This window comes from Larus michahellis, unplaced genomic scaffold (genome assembly GCF_964199755.1).
Source record: "Larus michahellis unplaced genomic scaffold, bLarMic1.1 SCAFFOLD_545, whole genome shotgun sequence".
Taxonomy (NCBI): Eukaryota; Metazoa; Chordata; class Aves; order Charadriiformes; family Laridae; genus Larus; species Larus michahellis.
Genome location: NW_027435993.1, coordinates 1 through 22,212, shown reverse-complemented (window position 1 = coordinate 22,212; position 22,212 = coordinate 1). Strand labels below are relative to the sequence as shown.

The 22,212-nt window shown below is 69.2% G+C and overlaps 1 protein-coding gene across 1 annotated transcript; it reads left to right on the top strand.

Annotated features, from left to right (window-relative positions):
• The first annotated feature begins 360 nt into the window (after nucleotides 1-360).
• Nucleotides 361-21,414, top strand: SF3B2 (splicing factor 3b subunit 2). The gene is given in 15 exon segments (XM_074571469.1): nucleotides 361-416; nucleotides 958-1,035; nucleotides 1,697-1,903; nucleotides 3,726-3,785; nucleotides 7,480-7,600; nucleotides 7,707-7,801; nucleotides 9,921-10,026; nucleotides 10,154-10,236; nucleotides 11,291-11,364; nucleotides 11,366-11,492; nucleotides 12,117-12,254; nucleotides 15,086-15,166; nucleotides 16,770-16,997; nucleotides 19,472-19,621; nucleotides 21,190-21,414. Coding segments are annotated over 15 exon segments (1,764 nt in total). The 5' UTR covers nucleotides 361-410; the 3' UTR covers nucleotides 21,400-21,414.
• Nucleotides 21,415-22,212: the final 798 nt, after the last annotated feature.

The window sequence follows — 22,212 nt, the reverse complement described above, 5'->3', positions numbered from 1 at the left end:
TCGCCAGGGGCAGGGGAGGTGTTGGGGGGGCACCTGGGGGTGCCGGGGGGGGTCCCTAGGGGTGGGGGGGGGGTACTTGGGGGGGGCCGTAGGAGTAATTAGGGGTATTAATAATTAGTAATTACCCGTAAGGGTAACGGGGGGGGTGGCTCTGGGTGTAGGGGGGATTGGGGGGGGGTTGCTATGGGGTGATGTGGGGCTGGGGGGGTTTGGGGGGGGCCCTAAAGGGGGTTGGGGATCCTTAGAGATAACTGGGGGGGGGGGGGGGCTAAGAGTAGTTGGGGGGCTGGGGGTGAAACCGGGGGGGGGGGCCAGAATTTGGGGCTTCTCTAACCGCCCCCCCCCCCCCCCCGTGCCCCCCCCCCCCAGGTACCCGGGAGGAGCTGGTGGAGCGACTGCAGGCCTACACCATGCAGGTGGGCCCCCCCCCGCGGCCCCCCCAGGTCCCTTTTAGTCCCCTTGGGGTGATTGTCCCTTCTTGGGGGGGGGGGCCGCGGGGGTCCGTTTGGTCTGTGGGACCCCAGTGTCTCGGGGGGGGGGGTGGTGGGTCTGGGACCCCCACATCCCCCTGGGGGGTGTCTCTGTGTCCCCTCGGGGGGGGGGGCGATGTGGGATCTCCGTGACCCCCCGTGTGGTGGCTGGGGGGGGGGGGGGGGGTTCTTTATGTCCCCCTTTTCCCTGCTGGGGAGGGGGGGGCATGTCCCCATGGGGGGGGTGGGGGGATGTCTCTGTCCCCTGGGGGGGGGTCTGGGCCTCCAATGTCCCCCTGGGGGGGGGGGGGTCTGGGACCCCCTTGTATCCCTGGGGGGTGAGGGGGCTCCGTGTTCCTTTTTGGGGGGGGGGACGACACTCTGGGACCCCCCTCGTCCCCCCCGGGGGGGGGGGGGGGTTTGTTGTGACAGCGGGTGCCCCATTGTGTGTGTCCCCCCCCCCCGTGTTCGTGTGTCCCCCCCCCAGACGGGAATCGTGCTGAGCCGCCCCGTGCTGCGCCCCGAGGAGGGGGACAAGGCTGCCCAGCCCCCCCTGCCTGCACAGGTCTGAGGGGGGGGGGGGCCGGGGGGGGGGGCGGCGGGGGGGGCATCAAAAAATATGGGGCGCTCTGTGGGGAGGGAGGGGGGAGCGGTGGGCGCTGGGGAGGGCGGTGAGGTATTTTGGGGGTCCTGGGGGGGGGGCGGGGGGGGGAACAAAGAGCGTCAGGGAGCCCTGTTGTGGGGGGGGGGGGGCAGTGGGTGCTGGGGGGGGGCAGTGGGTGCTACGGGGGGGGGGTGGGAGAAGCCGCCAGGGTGCCCAGTTTGAGGTGGGGGGGGGCAGGGGGTGCTACACGGAGGGAGTAGAGCCCCCCCCGCCAAGGGTACCCAGTGTGGGGGGGGGGCAGTGGGTGCTGGGGGGGGGGGGGGTAGAAACCCCGCCAGGGTGCCTGGGTTTTTTTGGGGGGGGGAATCGTGGGTATTGGGGAGTCGGGGGGGGGGGTTTGTGGGTACTGGGGGGTCGGGGGGGGGCGGCGGAGCCTCCCCTGGGTACCCCGTTTGAGGGGGGGGGGTGGGTGGTAGAACCCCCCCCACCCCCAGGGTACCCAGTTTTGGGGTGCTGGGGGGGGGGGGGGGTGGGGGGGCATTGGGTGCTGGGGGGGGGAGCGAAGGGGGGGGGCAGTCCAGCCTCACGCCCCCCCCCCCCCGGTCCCCGTCCCCCCCCCCAGCTTCCCGGCATGCCCCTGCAGCACCCTTTGGTGCCCCCCCCGCCCCCGCCGGGGCTGGGGCTGAGTTACGGGCTGGGGGTGCCCCCCCCCCCGCCGCCCCCCCCCGGGCTGCGGGGGCCGGGGACCGAGGGGCTGTCGGAGGAAGAGCGGCTGACGCTGGCCCAGCAGCAAGCGGCCCTGCTGCTGCAGGAGGAGCGGGCCCAGCAGGTGGGGGGGGGGGGCAGCACCCATGGGTGGGGGGGGCACCCATGGGTGGGGGGGGTCGGGGGGGGCAAAGATTAGGGGGTGTTGGGGGATTTTGGTTGCGTTAAGGGGCATCTGTGGGGCTGTTGGAGGTAATGGGGGGGCTCTTGGGGAGCGCCCATGGGGTGGGGGGGGCGCCCGTGGGTGGGGGCTGGGGTGGGGGGGGCACCCATGGGTGGGGGGGGCACCCATGGGTGGGGGGGGTCGGGGGGGCAAAGATTAGGGGGTGTTGGGGGAATTTGGTTGGATTTAGGGGCTTCTGTGGGGCTGTTGGGGGCAATGGGGGGGGCTCTTGGGGAGCGCCCATGGGTGTGGGGGGGCGCCCATGGGTGGGGGGGGCACCCATGGGTGGGGGCAGGGATGGGGGGGGCACCCATGGGTGGGGGGGGTCGGGGGGGGCAAAGATTAGGGGGTGTTGGGGGACTTTGGTTGGGTTAAGAGGCATCTGTGGGGCTGTTGGCGGCAATGGGGGGGGCTCTTGGGGAGCGCCCATGGGGTGGGGGGGGCGCCCATGGGTGGGGGCTGGGATGGGGGGGGCACCCATGGGTGGGGGGGGTCGGGGGGGCAAAGATTAGGGGGTGTTGGGGGATTTTGGTTGCGTTAAGGGGCATCTGTGGGGCTGTTGGAGGCAATGGGGGGAGCTCTTGGGGAGCGCCCATGGGGTGGGGGGGGCGCCCGTGGGTGGGGGCTGGGATGGGGGGGGCACCCATGGGTGGGGGGGGTCAGGGGGGGCAAAGATTAGGGGGTGTTGGGGGACTTTGGTTGGGTTAAGAGGCATCTGTGGGGCTGTTAGGGGCAATGGGGGGGGCTCTTGGGGAGCGCCCATGGGGTGGGGGGGGCGCCCATGGGTGGGGGCTGGGATGGGGGGGGGCACCCATGGGTGGGGGGGGCTGGGGGGGGCAGAGATTAGCGGGTGTTGGGGGACTTTGGTTGGATTTAGGGGCTTCTGTGGGGCTGTTGGGGGGCAATGGGGGGCATTTGGGGGGGCTTTTGGGGAGCACCCATGGGTGGGGGTAGGGATGGGGGGGGCACCCATGGGTGGGGGGGGCACCCATGGGTGGGGGGGGTCGGGGGGGGCAAAGATGAGGGGTGTTCGGGGGCTTTGGTTGGGTTAAGAGGCATCTGTGGGGCTGTTGGGGGCAATGGGGGGGGCTCTTGGGGAGCGCCCATGGGGTGGGGGGGGCGCCCATGGGTGGGGGCTGGGATGGGGGGGGCACCCATGGGTGGGGGGGGCCTGGGGGGGGCAGAGATTAGGGGGTGTTGGGGGGACTTTGGTTGGATTTAGGAGCTTCTGTGGGGCTGTTGGGGGCAATGGGGGGCGTTTGGGGGGGGCTTTTGGGGAGCACCCATGGGGTGGGGGGGGCGCCCGTGGGTGGGGGTAGGGATGGGGGGGGCACCCATGGGTGGGGGGGGCCTGGGGGGGCAGAGATTAGGGGGTGTTGGGGGGACTTTGGTTGGATTTAGGGGTTTCTGTGGGGCTGTTGGGGGCAATGGGGGGCATTTGGGGGGGCTCTTGGGGAGCACCCATGAGTGGGGGCAGGGTTGGGGGGGGGGCACCCATGGGTGGGGGGAACTTTGGGGGGTGTGGGGGGAGGGTCCGGGTACATTAAGGGGGGCTCCTGGGGGGCTGTCGGAGGGATTTGGGGGTGTCTGGGAGGTTTGGGGGGGGGGGGGGGAGGCCTGTGGACATGGGAAGCACCCATGGGTGCTGGGGGGGGTGCTGCGGGGGGGGGTCAGCACCCATAGGTGCCCTGACTGACTGTGTGCGCCCCCCCCCCCCCAACAGGGTCAACACCCGTTTGGGGACAAGGCCAAGGAGCAGGAGCTGCTGGAGCAGCAGAAGCGGGTGAGGACGGGGGCGCGGGGAGGGGGGCACCCATGGGTGGGGGGCACCCACGTCCCTGACCCTGGGGATGGGCGCGGGGATGGGGACACCCATGGGTGTAGGGACGTTGGGGGCAAGGGGACGCTCGTGGGGACACCCGTGGGGACGGGGACACCCCTGGGTGCGGTGCTGGGGACAGGGGCACCCATGGGTGGCCCCAGGGACGGGCGTGGGGACAGGGCCACCCATGGGTGCAGGGATGTCGGGGGCAAGGGGACGCTCGTGGGGACACCCGTGGGGACGGGGCCACCCCTGGGTGCGGCGCTGGGGACAGGGGCACCCATGGGTGGGGGGCACCCACATCCCTGACCCTGGGGTTGGGCACGGGGATGGGGGCACCCATGGGTGCAGGGACGTTGGGGGGTAGAGGGACGCTCGTGGGGACACCCCTGGGGACGGGGCCACCCCTGGGTGCGGCGCTGGGGACAGGGGCACCCATGGGTGGGGGGCACCCGCATCTGTGACCTTGGGGATGGGCGCGGGGATGGGGGCACCCATGGGTGCAGGGACGTTGGGGGGTAGAGGGACGCTCGTGGGGACACCCGTGGGGACGGGGACACCCCTGGGTGCGGCGCTGGGGACAGGGGCACCCATGGGTGGGGGGCACCCACGTCCCTGACCCTGGGGATGGGCGCGGGGATGGGGGCACCCATGGGTGCAGGGACGTCGAGGGGTAGAGGGAGATTCGTAGGGACAGGGACACCCCTGGGTGCCCCCGGGGACGGGTGTGGGGATAGGGCCACCCATGGGTGCAGGGATGTCGGGGGCAAGGGGACGCTCATGGGGACGGGGCCACCCCTGGGTGCGGCGCTGGGGACAGGGGCACCCATGGGTGGGGGGCACCCACGTCCCTGACCCTGGGGATGGGCGCGGGGATGGGGGCACCCATGGGTGCAGAGACGTTGGGGGGTAGAGGGACGCTCGTGGGGACACCCGTGGGGACAGGGCCACCCCTGGGTGCGGCGCTGGGGACAGGGGCACCCATGGGTGGGGGGCACCCACATCCCTGACCCTGGGGTTGGGCACGGGGATGGGGACACCCATGGGTGCAGGGACGTCGAGGGGTAGAGGGATACTCGTAGGGATAGGGACACCCCTGGGTGCCCCCGGGGACGGGCGTGGGGACAGGGCCACCCATGGGTGCAGGGACGTTGGGGGGTAGAGGGACGCTCGTGGGGACACCTGTGGGGACGGGGACACCCCTGGGTGCGGCGCTGGGGACAGGGGCACCCATGGGTGGGGGGCACCCACATCTGTGACCTTGGGGATGGGCGCGGGGATGGGGGCACCCATGGGTGCAGGGACGTTGGGGGTAGAGGGACGCTCGTGGGGGCACCCGTGAGGACGGGGACACCCCTGGGTGCGGCGCTGGGGACAGGGGCACCCATGGGTGGGGGGCACCCACGTCCCTGACCCTGGGGATGGGCGCGGGGATGGGGGCACCCATGGGTGCAGGGACGTCGAGGGGTAGAGGGATACTCGTAGGGACAGGGACACCCCTGGGTGCCCCCGGGGACGGGTGTGGGGACAGGGCCACCCATGGGTGCAGGGATGTCGCGGGCAAGGGGACGCTCGTGGGGACGGGGCCACCCCTGGGTGTGGCGCTGGGGACAGGGGCACCCATGGGTGGGCGGCACCCACATCTGTGACCTTGGGGATGGGCGCGGGGATGGTGGGCACCCATGGGTGCAGGGACGTTGGGGGGTAGAGGGACGCTCGTGGGGACACCCGTGGGGACGGGGACACCCCTGGGTGCAGCGCTGGGGACAGGGGCACCCATGGGTGGGGGGCACCCACGTCCCTGACCCTGGGGATGGGCGCGGGGATGGGGGCACCCATGGGTGCAGGGACGTTGAGGGGTAGAGGGAGATTCGTAGGGACAGGGACACCCCTGGGTGCCCTCGGGGACGGGCGTGGGGACAGGGCCACCCATGGGTGCAGGGACGTTGGGGGCAAGGGGACGCTCGTGGGGACACTCATGGGGATGGGGCCACCCCTGGGTGCGGCGCTGGGGACGGGGGCACCCATGGGTGGGGGGTACCCGCATCTGTGACCTTGGGGATGGGCGCGGGGATGGGGGCACCCATGGGTGCAGGGACGTTGGGGGGTAGAGCGACGCTCGTGGGGACACCCGTGGGGACGGGGACACCCCTGGGTGCGGCGCTGGGGACAGGGGCACCCATGGGTGCCCCCGGGGATGGGTGTGGGGATAGGGCCACCCATGGGTGCAGGGATGTCGGGGGCAAGGGGACGCTTGTGGGGACACACGTGGGGACGGGGCCACCCCTGGGTGCGGCGCTGGGGACAGGGGCACTCATGGGTGGGGGGCACCCACGTCCCTGGGCCTGGGGATGGGCGCGGGGATGGGGGCACCCATGGGTGCAGGGACGTTGAGGGGTAGAGGCACATTCGTAGGGACAGGGACACCCCTGGGTGCCCCCGGGGACGGGCGTGGGGACAGGGCCACCCATGGGTGCAGGGACGTTGGGGGCAAGGGGACGCTCGTGGGGACACTCATGGGGATGGGGCCACCCCTGGGTGCGGCGCTGGGAACGGGGGCACCCATGGTGGGGGGTACCCGCATCTGTGACCTTGGGGATGGGCGCGGGGATGGGGGCACCCATGGGTGCAGAGATGTTGGGGGGTAGAGGGACGCTCGTGGGGACACCCGTGGGGACGGGGACACCCCTGGGTGCGGCGCTGGGGACAGGGGCACCCATGGGTGGGGGGCAGCCGCGTCCCTGACCCTGGGGATGGGCGCGGAGATGGGGGCACCCATGGGTGCAGGGACATCGAGGGGTAGAGGGACATTTGTAGGGACAGGGACACCTGCGGGTGCCCCTGGGGACGGGTGTGGGGATAGGGCCACCCATGGGTGCAGGGACGTTGGGGGCAAGGGGACGCTCGTGGGGACACTCATGGGGACGGGGCCACCCCTGGGTGCGGCGCTGGGGACGGGGGCACCCATGGGTGGGGGGTACCCGCATCCCTGACCCTGGGGATGGGCGCGGGGATGGGGGCACCCATGGGTGCAGGGACGTTGGGGGGTAGAGCGACGCTCGTGGACACCCGTGGGGACGGGGACACCCCTGGGTGCGGCGCTGGGGACAGGGACACCCCTGGGTGCCCCCGGGGATGGGTGTGGGGATAGGGCCACCCATGGGTGCAGGGATGTCGGGGGCAAGGGGAGCTTGTGGGGACACCCGTGGGGACAGGGCCACCCCTGGGTGCGGCGCTGGGGACAGGGGCACCCATGGGTGGGGGGCACCCACGTCCCTGGGCCTGGGGATGGGCGCGGGGATGGGGGCACCCATGGGTGCAGGGACGTTGGGGGGTAGAGGGACGCTCGTGGGGGCACCCGTGGGGACAGGGCCACCCCTGGGTGCGGCGCTGGGGACAGGGGCACCCATGGGTGGGGGGCACCCACGTCCCTGACCCTGGGGACGGGCACGGGGATGGGGGCACCCATGGGTGCAGCGACGGGGAGGGGGACACGCAGTTGTGGGGGAGGGGGGGGCAGCACCCACGGGTGCCGGGGGAGGGCTCGGGGACACTTCCCCCCCCCCGCCAGGTGCCAGGGCGGGTGTGGGGGCACCCATGGGTGCTGTGGTCACCCGTGGGTGTCCCCCCCCCCCCGGCCGCGGTGTCCCCGCAGGCGGCCGTGCTGCTGGAGCAGGAGCGGCAGCAGGAGATGGCCAAGCTGGCCCCCGCCGTACCCCGGCCCCCCCCCGCCGAGGTGGCACCCATGGGTGCCCGGGCTCCCCTGCCCCCCCGAGGTGAGTATCACCACCGCCCCCCCCCCACGTTGGGAACGGTGGGGGACACCCCCCCCCCAAATCTAATTGTTTTTTTTCTTTCTTTTCCCCCCCCCCCCCACAACAGGCAGCACCCCCATGGGTGCCCCCATGCCCGGGGTGCCCATGGGTGCCCCCCGCCCCCGCGGGCCCCCGCCACCCCCCGGAGAGGAGAGTCGAGAGGTGGGGGGGGGGTCCCTGATACCTGGGTTTTTTCCGGTGGGGGGGGGGGGGGGGGTCCCCAGACACATGGATTCCCTTTGGGGGGGGGTCCTAGATGCCTGGGTTCCCTTGGAGGGGCCCCAATGCCTTTGGGGGGGGCCCCAATGCCTGGTTTCCCTTTGAGGGGGGGTCCCCGACGCCTGGGTTCCTTTTGAGGGGGGGCCCCCGACGCTTGGGTTCCCTTTGGGGGGGTCCCCAATGCCTGTGGTTGCCTCTGAGGGGGGGTCCCTAACGCCTGTGTTCCCTGGGGGGGGGGCCCAATGCCTGGGTTCCCTTTGAGGGGGGTCCCCGATGCCTTTGCGGGGGGTCCCCGACGCCTGAGTTCTCTCTGGGGGGGTCCTAGATGCCTGGGTTCCCTTTGAGGGGGGGTCCCCAATGACTTTAAGGGGCATCCCCGACACCTGGGTTCCCGTGGGGGGGGCCCCCAATGCCTTTGGGGGGGTCCGCGATGCCTGGGTTCCCTTTGCGTGCGTCCCAGATGCCTGTGTTCCTTTGAGGGGGGGTCCCCGACACCTGGGTTCCCTTGGGGGGTCCCTAATGCCTTTGAGGGGGGGTCCCCGACGCCTGGGTTCCTTTTGGGGGGGGTCCCCGACGCCTGGGTTCCCTTTGGGGGGGGGCCCCAATGCCTTTGAGGGGGGTCCCCGACGCCTGGGTTCCCTTTGAGGGGGGTCCCCGACACCTGGGTTCCCTTGGGGGGGTCCCCCATGCCTTTGGGGGGGGTCCCTAACGCCTGTGTTGCGTTTGGGGGGAGTCCCCGACACCTGGGTTCCCTTGGGAGGGCCCCTAATGCCTTTGAGGGGGGGTCCCTGACGCCTGGGTTCCCTTTGGGGGGGTCCCTGACACCTGGGTTCCCTTGGCAGGGGCCCCAATGCCTTTGGGGGGGTCCCTGACACCTGGGGTCCCTTTGAGGGGGGGTCCCCGACGCTTGGGTTCCCTTTGGGGGGGGTCCCCGACGCCTGGGTTCCCTTTGGGGGGGTCCCCAATGCCTGTGTTCCCTCTGAGGGGGGGTCCCTAACGGCTGTCTTCCCTTTGGGGGGGGTCCCCAATGCCTGGGTTCCCTTTGAGGGGGGGGTCCCCGGCGCCTGAGGTCTCTCTGGGGGGGTCCTAGATGCCTCGGTTCCCTTTGAGGGGGGGTCCCTGACACCTGGGTTCCCTTGGGGGGGGGCCCAATGCCTTTAGGGGGGGGGCCGCGATGCCTGGGTTCCCTTTGCGGGCGTCCCAGATGCCTGTGTTCCTTTTGAGGGGGGGTCCCCGACACCTGGGTTCCCTTGGGGGGTCCCTAATGCCTTTGAGGGGGGGTCCCTGACGCCTGGGTTCCCTTTGAGGGGGGGTCCCCGACACCTGGGTTCCCTTGGGGGATCCCCAATGACTTTAGGGGGGTCCCCGACGCCTGGGTTCCCTTTGGGGGGGTCGCAGATGCCTGGGTTGCCTTTGAGAGGGGGTCCCTAACGCCTGTGTTCCCTTGGGGGGGGTCCCTGACACCTGGGGTCCCTTTGAGGGGGGGTCCCCGACACCTGGGTTCCCTTGGGAGGGCCCCTAATGCCTTTGAGGGGGGGTCCCCGACGCTTGGGTTCCCTTTGGGGGGGGTCCCTGACACCTGGGTTCCCTTGGGAGGGGCCCCAACGCCTTTGGAGGGGGGGTCCCCGATGCATGGGCTCCTTTTGGGGGGGTCCCAGATGCCTGTGTTCCCTTTGAGGGGGGGTCCCTGACAGCTGGGTTCCCTTGGGGGGGTCCCCAGTGCCTTTGGGGGGGGTCCCCAACACCTGGGTTCCCTTGGGAGGGCCCCTAATGTCTTTTGGGGGGGGTCCTAGATGCCTGGGTTCCCTTGGGGGGGGTCCCCAATGCCTTTGGGGGGGTCCTTGACGCCTGGGGTCCCTTTGAGGGGGGGTCCCCGACACCTGGGTTCCCTTTGAGGGGGGGTCCCCGACGCCTGGGTTCCCTTTGGGGTGTATGTGTGTGTGTGTCTGGGGCGCCCCCCCCCCCCGGCCTTTTCCTTCTGGGTGGGGGGGGGTTGTCGGGAAGGGGGGGGCACGTGGGGGGTCCCCTAATTGTGCCGTGTGTCCGTCCCCCCCCCCGGCAGCCGGACGACCCCACGGTGGGTCCCAAGATCCCGCAGGCGCTGGAGAAGATCCTGCAGCTGAAGGAGATCCGGCAGGAGGAGCTGGTCACCGTCCCGGGGCTCTCGGGTGAGACCCCCCCCCCCACAACCCCCAGCACCCATGGGTGTCTCTGGTCGGGGGGGGGGGGGTGGCCAACACCCAGACCCCCCCCTTAACTCACTTTTTCCCCCCCCACCCCCCGCGACCCTCGCAGCCGAGGACGAGATGGAGACGGAGCTGCGGGCGGCAGCGTCGGCCTCGGAGGCGGAGGAGGACGCCGGGCTCTCCAAAAAGGAGGTGGGCGTAGGTGCCCCCCCCACCGTGCCCCCCCCCAGCAGCCCCCTCATGGGGTCACCCATGGCAGGGAAGAGGAGGGGGGGGGGCACTGGGAGGGTCCTCGGGGGGGTCGATCCTGCCCAGGGGGTCCCCGAGGTGCCCGTTTCCACCCTGGGGCTCCCTTGGGTGCCAGTTTCTGGCCGGGGGGGGAGGGGGGGCTTGATCTTGCCGGGGGGGGGTCCTCGGGGGTGGGGGGGGGCGGCTTGATCTTACCGGGGGGGGGCTTGATCTTGCCTGGGGGGCCTGATGCTCCCCTAGGGAGCCCGTTCCTACTCCATTGGGTGCTAGGTTGTGCCCCGGGGGGGGGCTCTGATCCTGCCGGGGGGGGGTCCCCGGGGGGGGGTCCCCGGGGTGGGGGGGCCCAATCCTCCTGGGGGGGCCTGATCCTGCCTGGAGGGTCCCCGGGTGGGGGGCGGGCCTGATCCTGGGCAGAGGGTCCCCACGGTGCTGGATCCTCCCTGGGGGAGCTTGATCCTGCCGGGGGGGGGGGGTTCCCCCGGGTCGGGGGGGGCCCAATCCTCCTGGGGGGGCCTTATCCTGCTTGGAGGGTCCCCAGGGGGGGCCTGATCCTGGGCAGAGGGTCCCCAGGGTGCTGGATCCTGCCTGGGGGGGGGGGTACCCAGGGCAGGGGGGGCCTGATCCTGGCCAGAGGGTCCCCAGGGTGCTGGATTCTGCCGGGGGGGGGGGTACCCAGGGCAGGGGGGGCCTGATCCTGGCCAGAGGGTCCCCAGGGTGCTGGATTCTGCCGGGGGGGGGGGTACCCAGGGCAGGGGGGGCCTGATCCTGGCCAGAGGGTCCCCAGGGTGCTGGATTCTGCCGGGGGGGGGTCCGCGGGGGGGAGCCTGATGCTGCCCGGGTGAGGGGGGGGGGCCTGATCCTGCCTTGTAGCCCTACAGGGAGAAGTGGGGGGGGGGGGGGGGGGGGGGTGGGGGGGGAACCGGGCCACCCATGCGTGTGTGTGTGTCCCCCCCCCCCTCACCGTCCTGTCCCCGTCGCGTCCCCCCCCCTCCCGCAGCGCAACCGCAAGCGCCGCAACCGCAAGAAGAAGAAGCGGGGCCGGGGGGGGGCCCGGGAAGGGGCCCCTCCCACCCCAGCGCGGGGGGGACCCCGAGCCCCCCGGGGACGCCCCCCCCGTGGAGATCGAGTACGTCACCGAGGAGCCTGAGATCTACGACCCCAATTTCGTCTTTTTTAAAAGGATTTTTGAGGCTTTTAAGGTATTTTTGGGGGGCTGGGGACTGGGGGGGGGGGGCCGGGAGGCACCCGGTGGGTGCTGGGGGGCGGGGGGGGGAAGCAGCACCCTGGGGTGTCCCCGAGCGTCACTTCTCCGCGCTCACAAAGGACAAATTTTGTATTTTAAGGAAATTCTTTGTGTTTTTAAGGGGGCAGCTGGTGGGGGGGGCGGAGGGGGGCTTGGGGGCCACCCATGGGTGCTGGGGGGAGCTGGCGCCTACCCCTGGGTGCCCTTTAGCTGCACCCGTGGGTGCCAGATTGTTCTTTTTAGGGGTGTTTTTGGTGATTTTAGGGTTGTCCCCCGCGTTGGGGGCACCCAGTGTGTGCTGGGGGGGGGGGGGGGGAGGGGGTGACAGCACCCTGGGGTGCTCCTGGGTGCCGGGGCAGGGGGGGGGGGGGGGTGGCAGTACCTCGGGGGGGGTCCCTAAATGTCACCCGCCTGCATCCAGAGGTGATAAATTTTGGGGGGGGAGAATTTTGGACGCCTTTAAGGCGGCGTCCGGCGTTTTAAGGTGACATCCGGGGGGGGTGGGGGCCACCCATGGGTGGCAGCTCCCTGGGGTGTCCCTGAGCACCCTTTGTGTGTGTCCCCCCCCCCCCACCGTTAGCTGACGGATGACGTGAAGAAGGACAAGGAGAAGGAGCCGGACAAGGCGGATAGGCCGGAAAGTGCCACCGTCCCCAAAAAAAAGGGTTTCGAGGACGGGCACAAGGGCAGCGAGGACGACAGCTCCGAGGACGAGCAGGTGACACCGCGGTGACACCAGGGGGGGTGGCACCTCCCGGGGGGGGTGTGGGGGAGATGGGGACGAGGGGTGGCAGCGGGTGCTGGCGCGCCGAGTCGGTCCCTGCTTGGGGACTTCACGGGGGTGTTTGGGGACGCGGCTCTGGGGTGGGGACGGTCCCTGAGGTCACTGTAAGCGCATGGAGGGGGGGGGGGGGACAGTCTCTGGGTGGCCCTGGGTGACGCAAGGGGGGGAGGGGTGGGGACAGTCCCCCGGGGTGGCTTTGGTAGGGGACGGGGGTGACAGGAGGGGGTCTGGGGTGGGGGACGCTCCTGGAGGTGGCCGTGAGAGCGTGGGGACAGTCCTTGGGGTGGCCCTGGGTGACAGGAGGGGCTCTGGGGTGGGGACAGTGTCCTGGGGTGGGCTTGGTAGGGGACAGGGGTGACAGGAGGGGCTCGGGGGAGGGACGTGGGTGACAGAAGGGGGTGTGGGGTGGGGACAGTCCCTTGGGGTGGCCGTAGGGGTGTGGGGACAGTCCCCCAGGGTGGCCCTGGGTGACAGGAGGGGCTCTGGGGTGGGGACGTGGGTGATAGGAGGGGGTGCGGGGTGGGGACAGTCCCCTGGGGTGGTCATAGGGGTGTGGGGACAGTCCTTGGGGTGGCCCTGGGTGACAGGAGGGGCTCTGGGGTGAGGACATGGGTGACATGAGGGGGTATGGGGTGGGGATAGTCCCCCGGGGTGGCCTTGGTAGGGGACAGGGGTGACAGGAGGGGCTCTGGGGTGGGGACGTGGGTGACAGGAGTGAGTATGGGGTGGGGACAGTCCCTTGGGGTGGCCGTAGGGGTGTGGGGACAGTCCCCCAGGGTGGCCCTGGGTGACAGGAGGGGCTCTGGGGTGGGGACGTGGGTGACGTGGGGGGGTGTGGGGTGGGGACAGTCCCCTGGGGTGGCCATAGGGGTGTGGGGACAGTCCTTGGGGTGGCCCTGGGTGACAGGAGGGGCTCTGGGGTGAGGACATGGGTGACATGAGGGGGTATGGGGTGGGGACAGTCCCCCGGGGTGGCCTTGGTAGGGGACAGGGGTGACAGGAGGGGCTCTGGGGTGGGGACGTGGGTGACAGGAGTGAGTATGGGGTGGGGACAGTCCCTTGGGGTGGCCGTAGGGGTGTGGGGACAGTCCCCCAGGGTGGCCCTGGGTGACAGGAGGGGCTCTGGGGTGGGGACGTGGATGACAGGAGGGAGTATGGGGTGGGGACAGTCCCTTGGGGTGGCCGTAGGGGTGTGGGGACAGTCCTTGGGGTGGCCCTGGGTGACAGGAGGGGCTCTGGGGTGGGGACATGGGTGACAGGAGAGGGTGCAGGGTGGGAACAGTCCCCTGGGGTGGTCATAGGGGTGTGGGGACAGTCCTTGGGGTGGCCGTGGGTGACAGGAGGGGCTCTAGGGTGGGGACAGTCCCCCGGGGTGGCCTTGGTAGGGGACAGGGGTGACAGGAGGGGCTCTGGGGTGGGGACGTGGGTGACAGGAGTGAGTATGGGGTGGGGACAGTCCCTTGGGGTGGCCGTAGGGGTGTGGGGACAGTCCCCCAGGGTGGCCCTGGGTGACAGGAGGGGCTCTGGGGTGGGGACGTGGATGACAGGAGGGAGTATGGGGTGGGGACAGTCCCTTGGGGTGGCCGTAGGGGTGTGGGGACAGTCCTTGGGGTGGCCCTGGGTGACAGGAGGGGCTCTGGGGTGGGGACATGGGTGACAGGAGAGGGTGCAGGGTGGGAACAGTCCCCTGGGGTGGTCATAGGGGTGTGGGGACAGTCCTTGGGGTGGCCGTGGGTGACAGGAGGGGCTCTAGGGTGGGGACAGTGTCCTGGGGTGGCCTTGGTAGGGGACAGGGGTGACAGGAGGGGCTCTGGGGTGGGGACAGTCCCCCGGGGTGGCCATAGGGGTGTGGGGACAGTCCTTGGGGTGGCCCTGGGTGACAGGAGGGGCTCTGGGGTGGGGACAGTCCCCCGGGGTGGCCATAGGGGTGTGGGGACAGTCCTTGGGGTGGCCCTGGGTGACAGGAGGGGCTCTGGGGTGGGGACAGTCCCCCGGGGTGGCCATAGGGGTGTGGGGACAGTCCTTGGGGTGGCCCTGGGCGACAAGAGGGGCTCTGGGGTGGGGACGTGGGTGACAGGAGGGGGTATGGGGTGGGGACAGTCCCTTGGGGTGGCCGTAGGGGTGTGGGGACAGTCCTTGGGGTGGCCCTGGGTGACAGGAGGGGCTCTGGGGTGGGGACGTGGGTGACATGAGGGGGTGTGGGGTGGGGACAGTCCCCCGGAGTGGCCTTGGTAGGGGACAGGGGTGACAGGAGGGGCTCTGGGGTGGGGACGTGGGTGACATGAGGGGGTATGGGGTGGGGACAGTCCCCCGGGGTGGCCTTGGTAGGGGACAGGGGTGACAGGAGGGGCTCTGGGGTGGGGACGTGGGTGACGTGGGGGGGTGTGGGGTGGGGACAGTCCCTTGGGGTGGCCGTAGGGGTGTGGGGACAGTCCCCCAGGGTGGCCCTGGGTGACAGGAGGGGCTCTGGGGTGGGGACGTGGGTGACAGGAGGGGGTGTGGGGTGGGGACAGTCCCCCGGGGTGGCCATAGGGGTGTGGGGACAGTCCTTGGGGTGGCCCTGGGTGACAGGAGGGGCTCTGGGGTGGCGACAGTGTCTTGGGGTGGCCTCGGTAGGGGACATGGGTCTTATGAGGAGCTCTGGGGTGGGGACAGCCCCTGGGGGGGGTGGCCCTGGGTGACATGAGGGACTCCAGGTTGGGGACACGGGTCTCAGGAGGGGCTCTGGGGTGGGGACACGGTGCCACCCCGCGTGTCCCCCGCAGGAGAAGAAGCCCGAGGTCCCCAAGCTCTCCAAGAAGAAGCTGCGGCGCATGAACCGCTTCACCGTGGCCGAGCTGAAGCAGGTGACAACGTTTGGGGACGTGGCCTTGTCCCCCCCCCCCGTCCCCGTCCCCAGGGTGCCTGGGCCCCGCGGGGCAGGGACGCGGCAGGGTGGCACCCAGGAGTGGGGACAGTGGCGATGGGGGGGGACCCTGTGTCCCCTGGGAGCCCGGTTGGGGACACCTGAGGGACACGGGGACACCCGGGGGACATGGGGACACACCTGCGTCCCTTGGGAGCCCGGTTGGGGACACCTGAGCCACCCCAGGGATAGCCTGCGCCCACCCGAGGGACAGGAAAGGTCCCCTGTGCCACCTTGGGGACACTAATGCCACCATAGGTGCCATGTGCCTGCCCAGGGGTCACCTTGGGGACCCTAGTGTCACCCTGGAGTCCTGTGTCCCCACCCAGGGGACAATGGTGTCACCCTTGGGCGACCGGTTGTTCCCTTTGGGATTCTCTTGGGGACCCTGGTGTCACCTTGGGATGCCCAATGTTCCTTTTGGGACTCTTGGGGACGCTAGTGCCACCCCCCAGGGTGGCCTGTGCCCAAACCGTGAAGGTCACTGGGGTCCCAGGTGCCACCTTGAGGACCTCAGTGTTCTCCTTGTCACGTACCCAAGGTCCCTGGTGCCACCCTGGGGTGCTCGTGCCCCAACCGTGAAGCTCTCTGGGGTCACAGGTGCCACCTTGAGGTCCCCGGTGCTCCCCTTGTCACCCCCCAAGGTCCCCAGTGCCACCCTGGGGTGCTCGTGCCCCAACCGTGAAGCTCTCTAGTGTCACAGGTGCCACCTTGAGGCCCCCGGTGTTCTCCTTGTCACCCCCCAAGGTCCCTGGTGCCACCCTGGGGTGCTCGTGCCCCAACCGTGAAGCTCTCTGGGGTCACAGGTGCCACCTTGAGGCCCCCAGTGTTCCCCTTGTCACCCCCCAAGGTCCCCGGTGCCACCCTGGGGTGCTCGTGCCCCAACCGTGAAGCTCTCTAGTGTCACAGGTGCCACCTTGAGGCCCCCGGTGTTCTCCTTGTCACCCCCCAAGGTCCCTGGTGCCACCCTGGGGTGCTCGTGCCCCAACCGTGAAGCTCTCTGGGGTCACAAGTGCCACCTTGAGGTCCCCGGTGTTCCCCTTGTCACCCCCCAAGGTCCCTGGTGCCACCCTGGGGTGCTCGTGCCCCAACCGTGAAGCTCTCTGGGGTCACAGGTGCCACCTTGAGGCCCCCGGTGTTCTTGTTGTCACCCCCCCAAGGTCCCTGGTGCCACCCTGGGGTGCTCGTGCCCCAACCGTGAAGCTCTCTGGGGTTCCAGGTGCCACCTTGAGGTCCCCAGTGTTCCCCTTGTCACCCCCCAAGGTCCCTAGTGCCACCCTGGGGTGCTCGTGCCCCAACCGTGAAGCTCTCTGGGGTCACAGGTGCCACCTTGAGGCCCCTGGTGTTCCCCTTGTCACCCCCCAAGGTCCCTGGTGCCACCCTGGGGTGCTCGTGCCCCAACCGTGAAGCTCTCTGGGGTCACAGGTGCCACCTTGAGGCCCCCAGTGTTCTCCTTGTCACCCCCCAAGGTTCCTGGTGCCACCCTGGGGTGCTCTACTCCTTCTCCCCCTCCCACTCAACCGGTCCCCTCTTTGTCCCCGCAGTTGGTGGCCCGCCCGGACGTGGTGGAGATGCACGACGTGACGGCGCAGGACCCCAAGCTGCTGGTGCACCTCAAGGCCACCCGGAACTCGGTGCCCGTCCCCCGGCACTGGTGCTTCAAGCGCAAGTACCTGCAGGGCAAGAGGGGCATCGAGAAGCCGCCCTTCGAGCTGCCCGACTTCATCAAGCGCACGGGCATCCAGGAGATGCGGGAGGCCCTGCAGGAGAAGGTGGGACGGCCCCAGGGGGGCGTCACCTGGAAGGGGTACAAGGAGAGGGAGGGCAGCTGGCGACCTGTCTTGGGGATTTGGGGCGGTTCTAGGTGGCCCTCTTGGGGTTTGGGGAGGTTCTAGGTGGTCGTTTTGAGGCTTGGGGAGGTTCTAGGTGTCCATCTTGGGGTTTGGGGAGGGTCTAGGTGTCCATCCTGGGGTTTGGGGAGGTTCTAGGTGGCCGTCTTGGGGTTTTGGGGAGGTTCTAGGTGGCCGGTTTGGGGAGGTTCTAAGTTGCCATCTTGGGGGTTTGGGGGGTTCTAGGTGGACGTTTTGGGGTTAGGGGAGGTTCTAGGTGGCCGTCTTGGGGTTTTGGGGAGGTTCTAGGTGGCCGCCTTGGGGTTTTGGGGAGGTTCTAGGTGGCCGCCTTGGGGTTTGGGGAGGTTCTAAGTTGCTATCTTGGGGTTTTGGGGGGTTCTAGGTGGACATTTTGGGGTTAGGGGAGGTTCTAGGTGGCTCTCTTGGGATTTTGGGGAGGTTCTAGGTGGCCATCTTGGTGTTTGGGGAGGTTCTGTATAGCCATCTTGGGGTTTTGGGGAGGTTCTAGGTGGCCGTCTTGGGGTTTGGGGAGGTTCTGTGTACCCATGTTGGGTATTGGGGAGGTTCTAGGCGGGCGTTTTGGGGTTTGGGGAGGTTCTAGGTGGCCTTCTTGGGGGTTTGGGGAGGTTCTAAGTTGCCATCTTGGGGTGTTGGGGAGGTTCCAAGTGTCCATCTTGGTGTTTGGGGAGGTTCTGTGTACCCATGTTGGGTATTGGGGAGGTTCTAGGTGGCCGTCTTGGGGGTTTGGGGAGGTTCTAGGTGGCCGTCTTGGAGTTTGGGGAGGTTCTAGGTGGCCGTTTTGGGGTTTGGGGAGGTTCTAGGTGGCCACCTTGGTGTTTGGGGAGGTTCTAGGTGGCCGTCTTGGGGTTTGGGGAGGTTCTGTGTAACCGTCTTGGGGTTTGGGGACATTCTAGGTGGCTATCTGGGGGGTTTGGGAGGTTCTAGGTGGGCAACTGGAGCTTGAGGGACGTGGTGGGTGGACATGGGGGGCTTTGGGGACATCCTAAGTGCCCATCTGGGGCTTTGGGGACTTCATAGGTGCCCACCCAGGGCTTTGGAGGTGTCGTAGGTGCTCATCTGGGGCGTTGGGGCCATCGTAGGTGCTCGTCTGGGGCACTGTGGCCATCGTGGGTGCCCATCAGGAGCTTTGAGGCCACCATGGGTGCCCATCTGGGGCATTGTGGCCATTATGGGCGCCCATCAGGAGTTTTGGGGCCATCATGGGTGCCCCTCTGGGGTGTTAGGGTCATCATGGGTGCCCATCAGGAGCTTTGGGGCCATCGCGGGTGCCCGCCTGGGGCGTTGGGGCCATCGCGGGTGCCCATCAGGAGCTTTGGGGCCATCGTGGGTGCTCCTCTGGGGCGTTGAGACCATCGTGGGTCCCCATCAGGAGCTTTGGGGTCATCATGGGTGCTTCTCTGGGGCGTTGAGGCCATCGTGGGTGCCCATCAGGAGCTTTGGGGCCATCATGGGTGCTCCTCTGGGGCGTTGAGGCCATCGTGGGTGCCCATCAGAAGCTTTGGGGACATTGTGGGTGCTCACCTGGAGCTCTGGAGACCGTAGTTGCCCATCAGGAGCTTTGGGGCCATCGTGGGTGCTTCTCTGGGGCGTTGAGGCCATCGTGGGTGCCCATCAGAAGCTTTGGGGACATTGTGGGTGCTCACCTGGAGCTCTGGAGACCGTAGTTGCCCATCAGGAGCTTTGGGGCCATCATTGGTGCTCCTCTGGGGCGTTGAGGCCATCGTGGGTGCCCATCAGGAGCTTTGGGGCCATCGTGGGTGCTCCTCTGGGGCGTTGAGGCCATCGTGGGTGCCCGTCAGGAGCTTTGGGGCCATCGTGGGTGCGCATCAGGAGCTTTGGGGCCATCACGGGTGCTCCTCTGGGGCGTTGAGGCCATCGTGGGTGCCCATCAGGAGCTTTGGGGCCATCGTGGGTGCCCATCAGGAGCTTTGGGGCCATCGTGGGTGCTCCTCTGGGGCGTTGAGGCCATCATGGGTGCCCATCAGGAGCTTTGGGGCCATCATGGGTGCCCCTCTGGGGCGTTGAGGCCATCATGGGTGCCCCTCTGGGGCATTGAGGCCATCGTGGGTGCCCATAAGGAGCTTTGGGGCCATCGTGGGTGCCCATCAGGAGCTTTGGGGCCATCATGGGTGCTCCTCTGGGGCGTTGAGGCCATCATGGGTGCCCCTCTGGGGCGTTGAGGCCATCGTGGGTGCCCATCAGGAGCTTTGGCTGCCCCTCGCTCCATCCCGGCCAAACTCCGGGTGCCCTTTCAGCCTTTTTGAAGCCTTCGGGGGATTGTCCCCGAGACCGTGGTGGTGGTGGTGGTGGGGTGGGCAGGGCCATCCTGGCTTGTCCCCACGCGTTGTGTGTGTGTGTGTGTCCCCACGGGGCAGGAGGAGCAGAAGACCATGAAGTCCAAGATGCGGGAGAAGGTACGGCCCAAGATGGGGAAGATCGACATCGATTACCAGAAGCTGCACGACGCCTTCTTCAAGTGGCAGACCAAGCCCAAGCTCACCATCCACGGCGACCTCTATTACGAGGTGGGTCCCCGTCCCACCACCACCCATGGGTGCTACCTCCCACCACCACCCATGGGTGCTACCTCCCGCCTCCGTAGGTGTCGTCCCCCCCTCCCCTCACGCCACCAAACTCCTGTGGCTTCACCCGGCCAAAGGTTTGGGAGGGGGAGGAGGTGGCACCTCCCTCGAGGTTGTCTCCACGTCCCTCATGGTTGTCCCCGTGTTCCTCAGGGCTGTCCCCATGTCCCTCAGGGCTGTCCCCATGTCCCTCAGGGCTGTCCCCACGTCCCTCAGGGTTGTCCCCGTGTTCCTCAGGGGTGTCCCCGTGTTCCTCAGGGCTGTCCCCACGTCCCTCAAGGTTGTCCCTCTGTCCCTCAGGGGTGTCCCCACGTCCATCAAGGTTGTCCCCGTGTTCCTCAGGGCTGTCCCCACGTCCCTCAAGGTTGTCCCTCTGTCCCTCAAGGTTGTCCCCACGTCCCTCAGGGGTGTCCCCACGTCCATCAAGGTTGTCCCCATGTTCCTCAGGGGTGTCCCCACGTCCCTCAAGGTTGTCCCTCTGTCCCTCAGGGGTGTCCCCACGTCCCTCAGGGGTGTCCCCACGTCCCTCAAGGTTGTCCCTCTGTCCCTCAAGGTTGTCCCCACGTCCCTCAGGGGTGTCCCCACGTCCATCAAGGTTGTCCCCACGTCCCTCAGGGGTGTCCCCACGTCCCTCAGGGGTGTCCCCACGTCCATCAAGGTTGTCCCCGTGTTCCTCAGGGGTGTCCCCACGTCCCTCAAGGTTGTCCCCGTGTTCCTCAGGGGTGTCCCCACATCCCTCAAGGTTGTCCCTCTGTCCCTCAGGGGTGTCCCCACGTCCCTCAAGGTTCTCCCCACGTCCCTCAGGGGTGTCCCCACGTCCCTCAAGGTTGTCCCCATATCCCTCAGGCATTGTCCCTGTGTCCTTCAAGGTTGTCCCCCTGTCCCCCAGGGGTGTCCCTGTGTCCTCTGAGAGTGTCCCTGTGTCCCCATGTCCCCTGCCCATGTCCCCCTGTCCCTCAAGCATTGTCCCCGTGTCCCTCAGGGGTGTCCCCATGTCCCCTGCCCGCGTCCCCCTGTCCCTCAAGCATTGTCCCCGGGTCTTTCAAGGTTGTCCCCGTGTCCCTCAGGGGTGTCCCCATGTCCCCTGCCCGTGTCCCCACGTCCCTGAAGCATTGTCCCCGTGTCCTTCAGGGTTGTCCCCATGTCCCCCAGGGGTGTCCCTGTGTCCTCTGAGAGCGTCCCCGTGTCCCCCTGTCCCTCAGGGATGCCCCCACGTCCCTCAAGCGTTGTCCCCGTGTCCTTCAAGGTTGTCCCCATGTCCCCCAGGGGTGTCCCTATGTCCTCTGAGAGTGTCCCCCTGTCCCCTGCCCATGTCCCCCTGTCCCTCAGGCGTTGTCCCCGTGTCCTTCAGGGTTGTCCCCATCTCCCCGCTGTCCCTCAGGGATGTCCCCGGGTCCCCAGCCGTGCCACTCCGTGTGCTCCTGACAATGTCCCCGTGCCCCTGGCAGCGTCCCCTCCCCGGTGTGTCCCCCCCCCTGCCCCGGTGACACCCTGTTGTCCCTTGTCCCCAGGGGAAGGAGTTTGAGACGCGGCTGAAGGAGAAGAAGCCGGGCGACCTCTCGGACGAGCTGCGCATCGCCCTGGGCATGCCCGTGGGGCCGGTGAGGGGGGCACCCCTGGGTGCTGGGGGGCACCCCTGGGTGCCGGGGTCCCCTGGGGGGGGCTGTGTGTCACCCTGGGGGGGCACCCACAGGTGCTGGGGGTGCCCTCATGGGTGCTAGGGGTGCCCTGAGGAGGGGGGATTTGTGTGTGTGTCACCCTGGGGGCACCCATGGGTGCTGGAGTCCCTTGAGGACACTGTGTGTCACCCTGGGGGGGCACCCACGGGTGCTGGGGGTGCCCTCATGGGTGCTGGGGGTGCCCTGAGGAGGGGGGATTTGTGTGTGTGTCACCCTGGGGGGCACCCATGGGTGCTGGCGTCCCCTGAGGGCGCTGTGTGTCGCCCTGGGGGGGCACCCATGGGTGCTGGAGTCCCCTGAGGGCGCTGTGTGTCGCCCTTGGGGGGCACCCATGGGTGCTGGGGTCCCCTGAGGGGGCTGTGTGTCACCCTGGGGGGGCATCCATGGGTGCTGGGGTCCCCTGAGGGGGCTGTGTGTCGCCCTGGGGGGGCACCCATGGGTGCTGGGGTCCCCTGAGGGGGCTGTGTGTCGCCCTGGGGGGGCACCCATGGGTGCTGGGGGGGTGCCCTGGGGTGGGGGGAGCTGTGTGTGTGTCACCCTGGGGGGGCACCCATGGGTGCCGGGGGGTGCCCTGGGGTGGGGGGATTTGTGGGGGGCACCCATGGGTGCTGGGGTCCCCTGAGGGGGCTGTGTGTTGCCCTGGGGGGGGCACCCATGGGTGCTGGGGGGGTGCACTGGGGTGGGGGGAGCTGTGTGTGTGTCACCCTGGGGGGGCACCCATGGGTGCCGGGCGGTGCCCTGGGGTGGGGGATTTGTGGGGGGCACCCATGGGTGCTGGGGTCCCCTGAGGGGGCTGTGTGTCGCCCTGGGGGGCACCCATGGGTGCTGGAGTCCCCTGGGGGGGCTGTGTGTCAC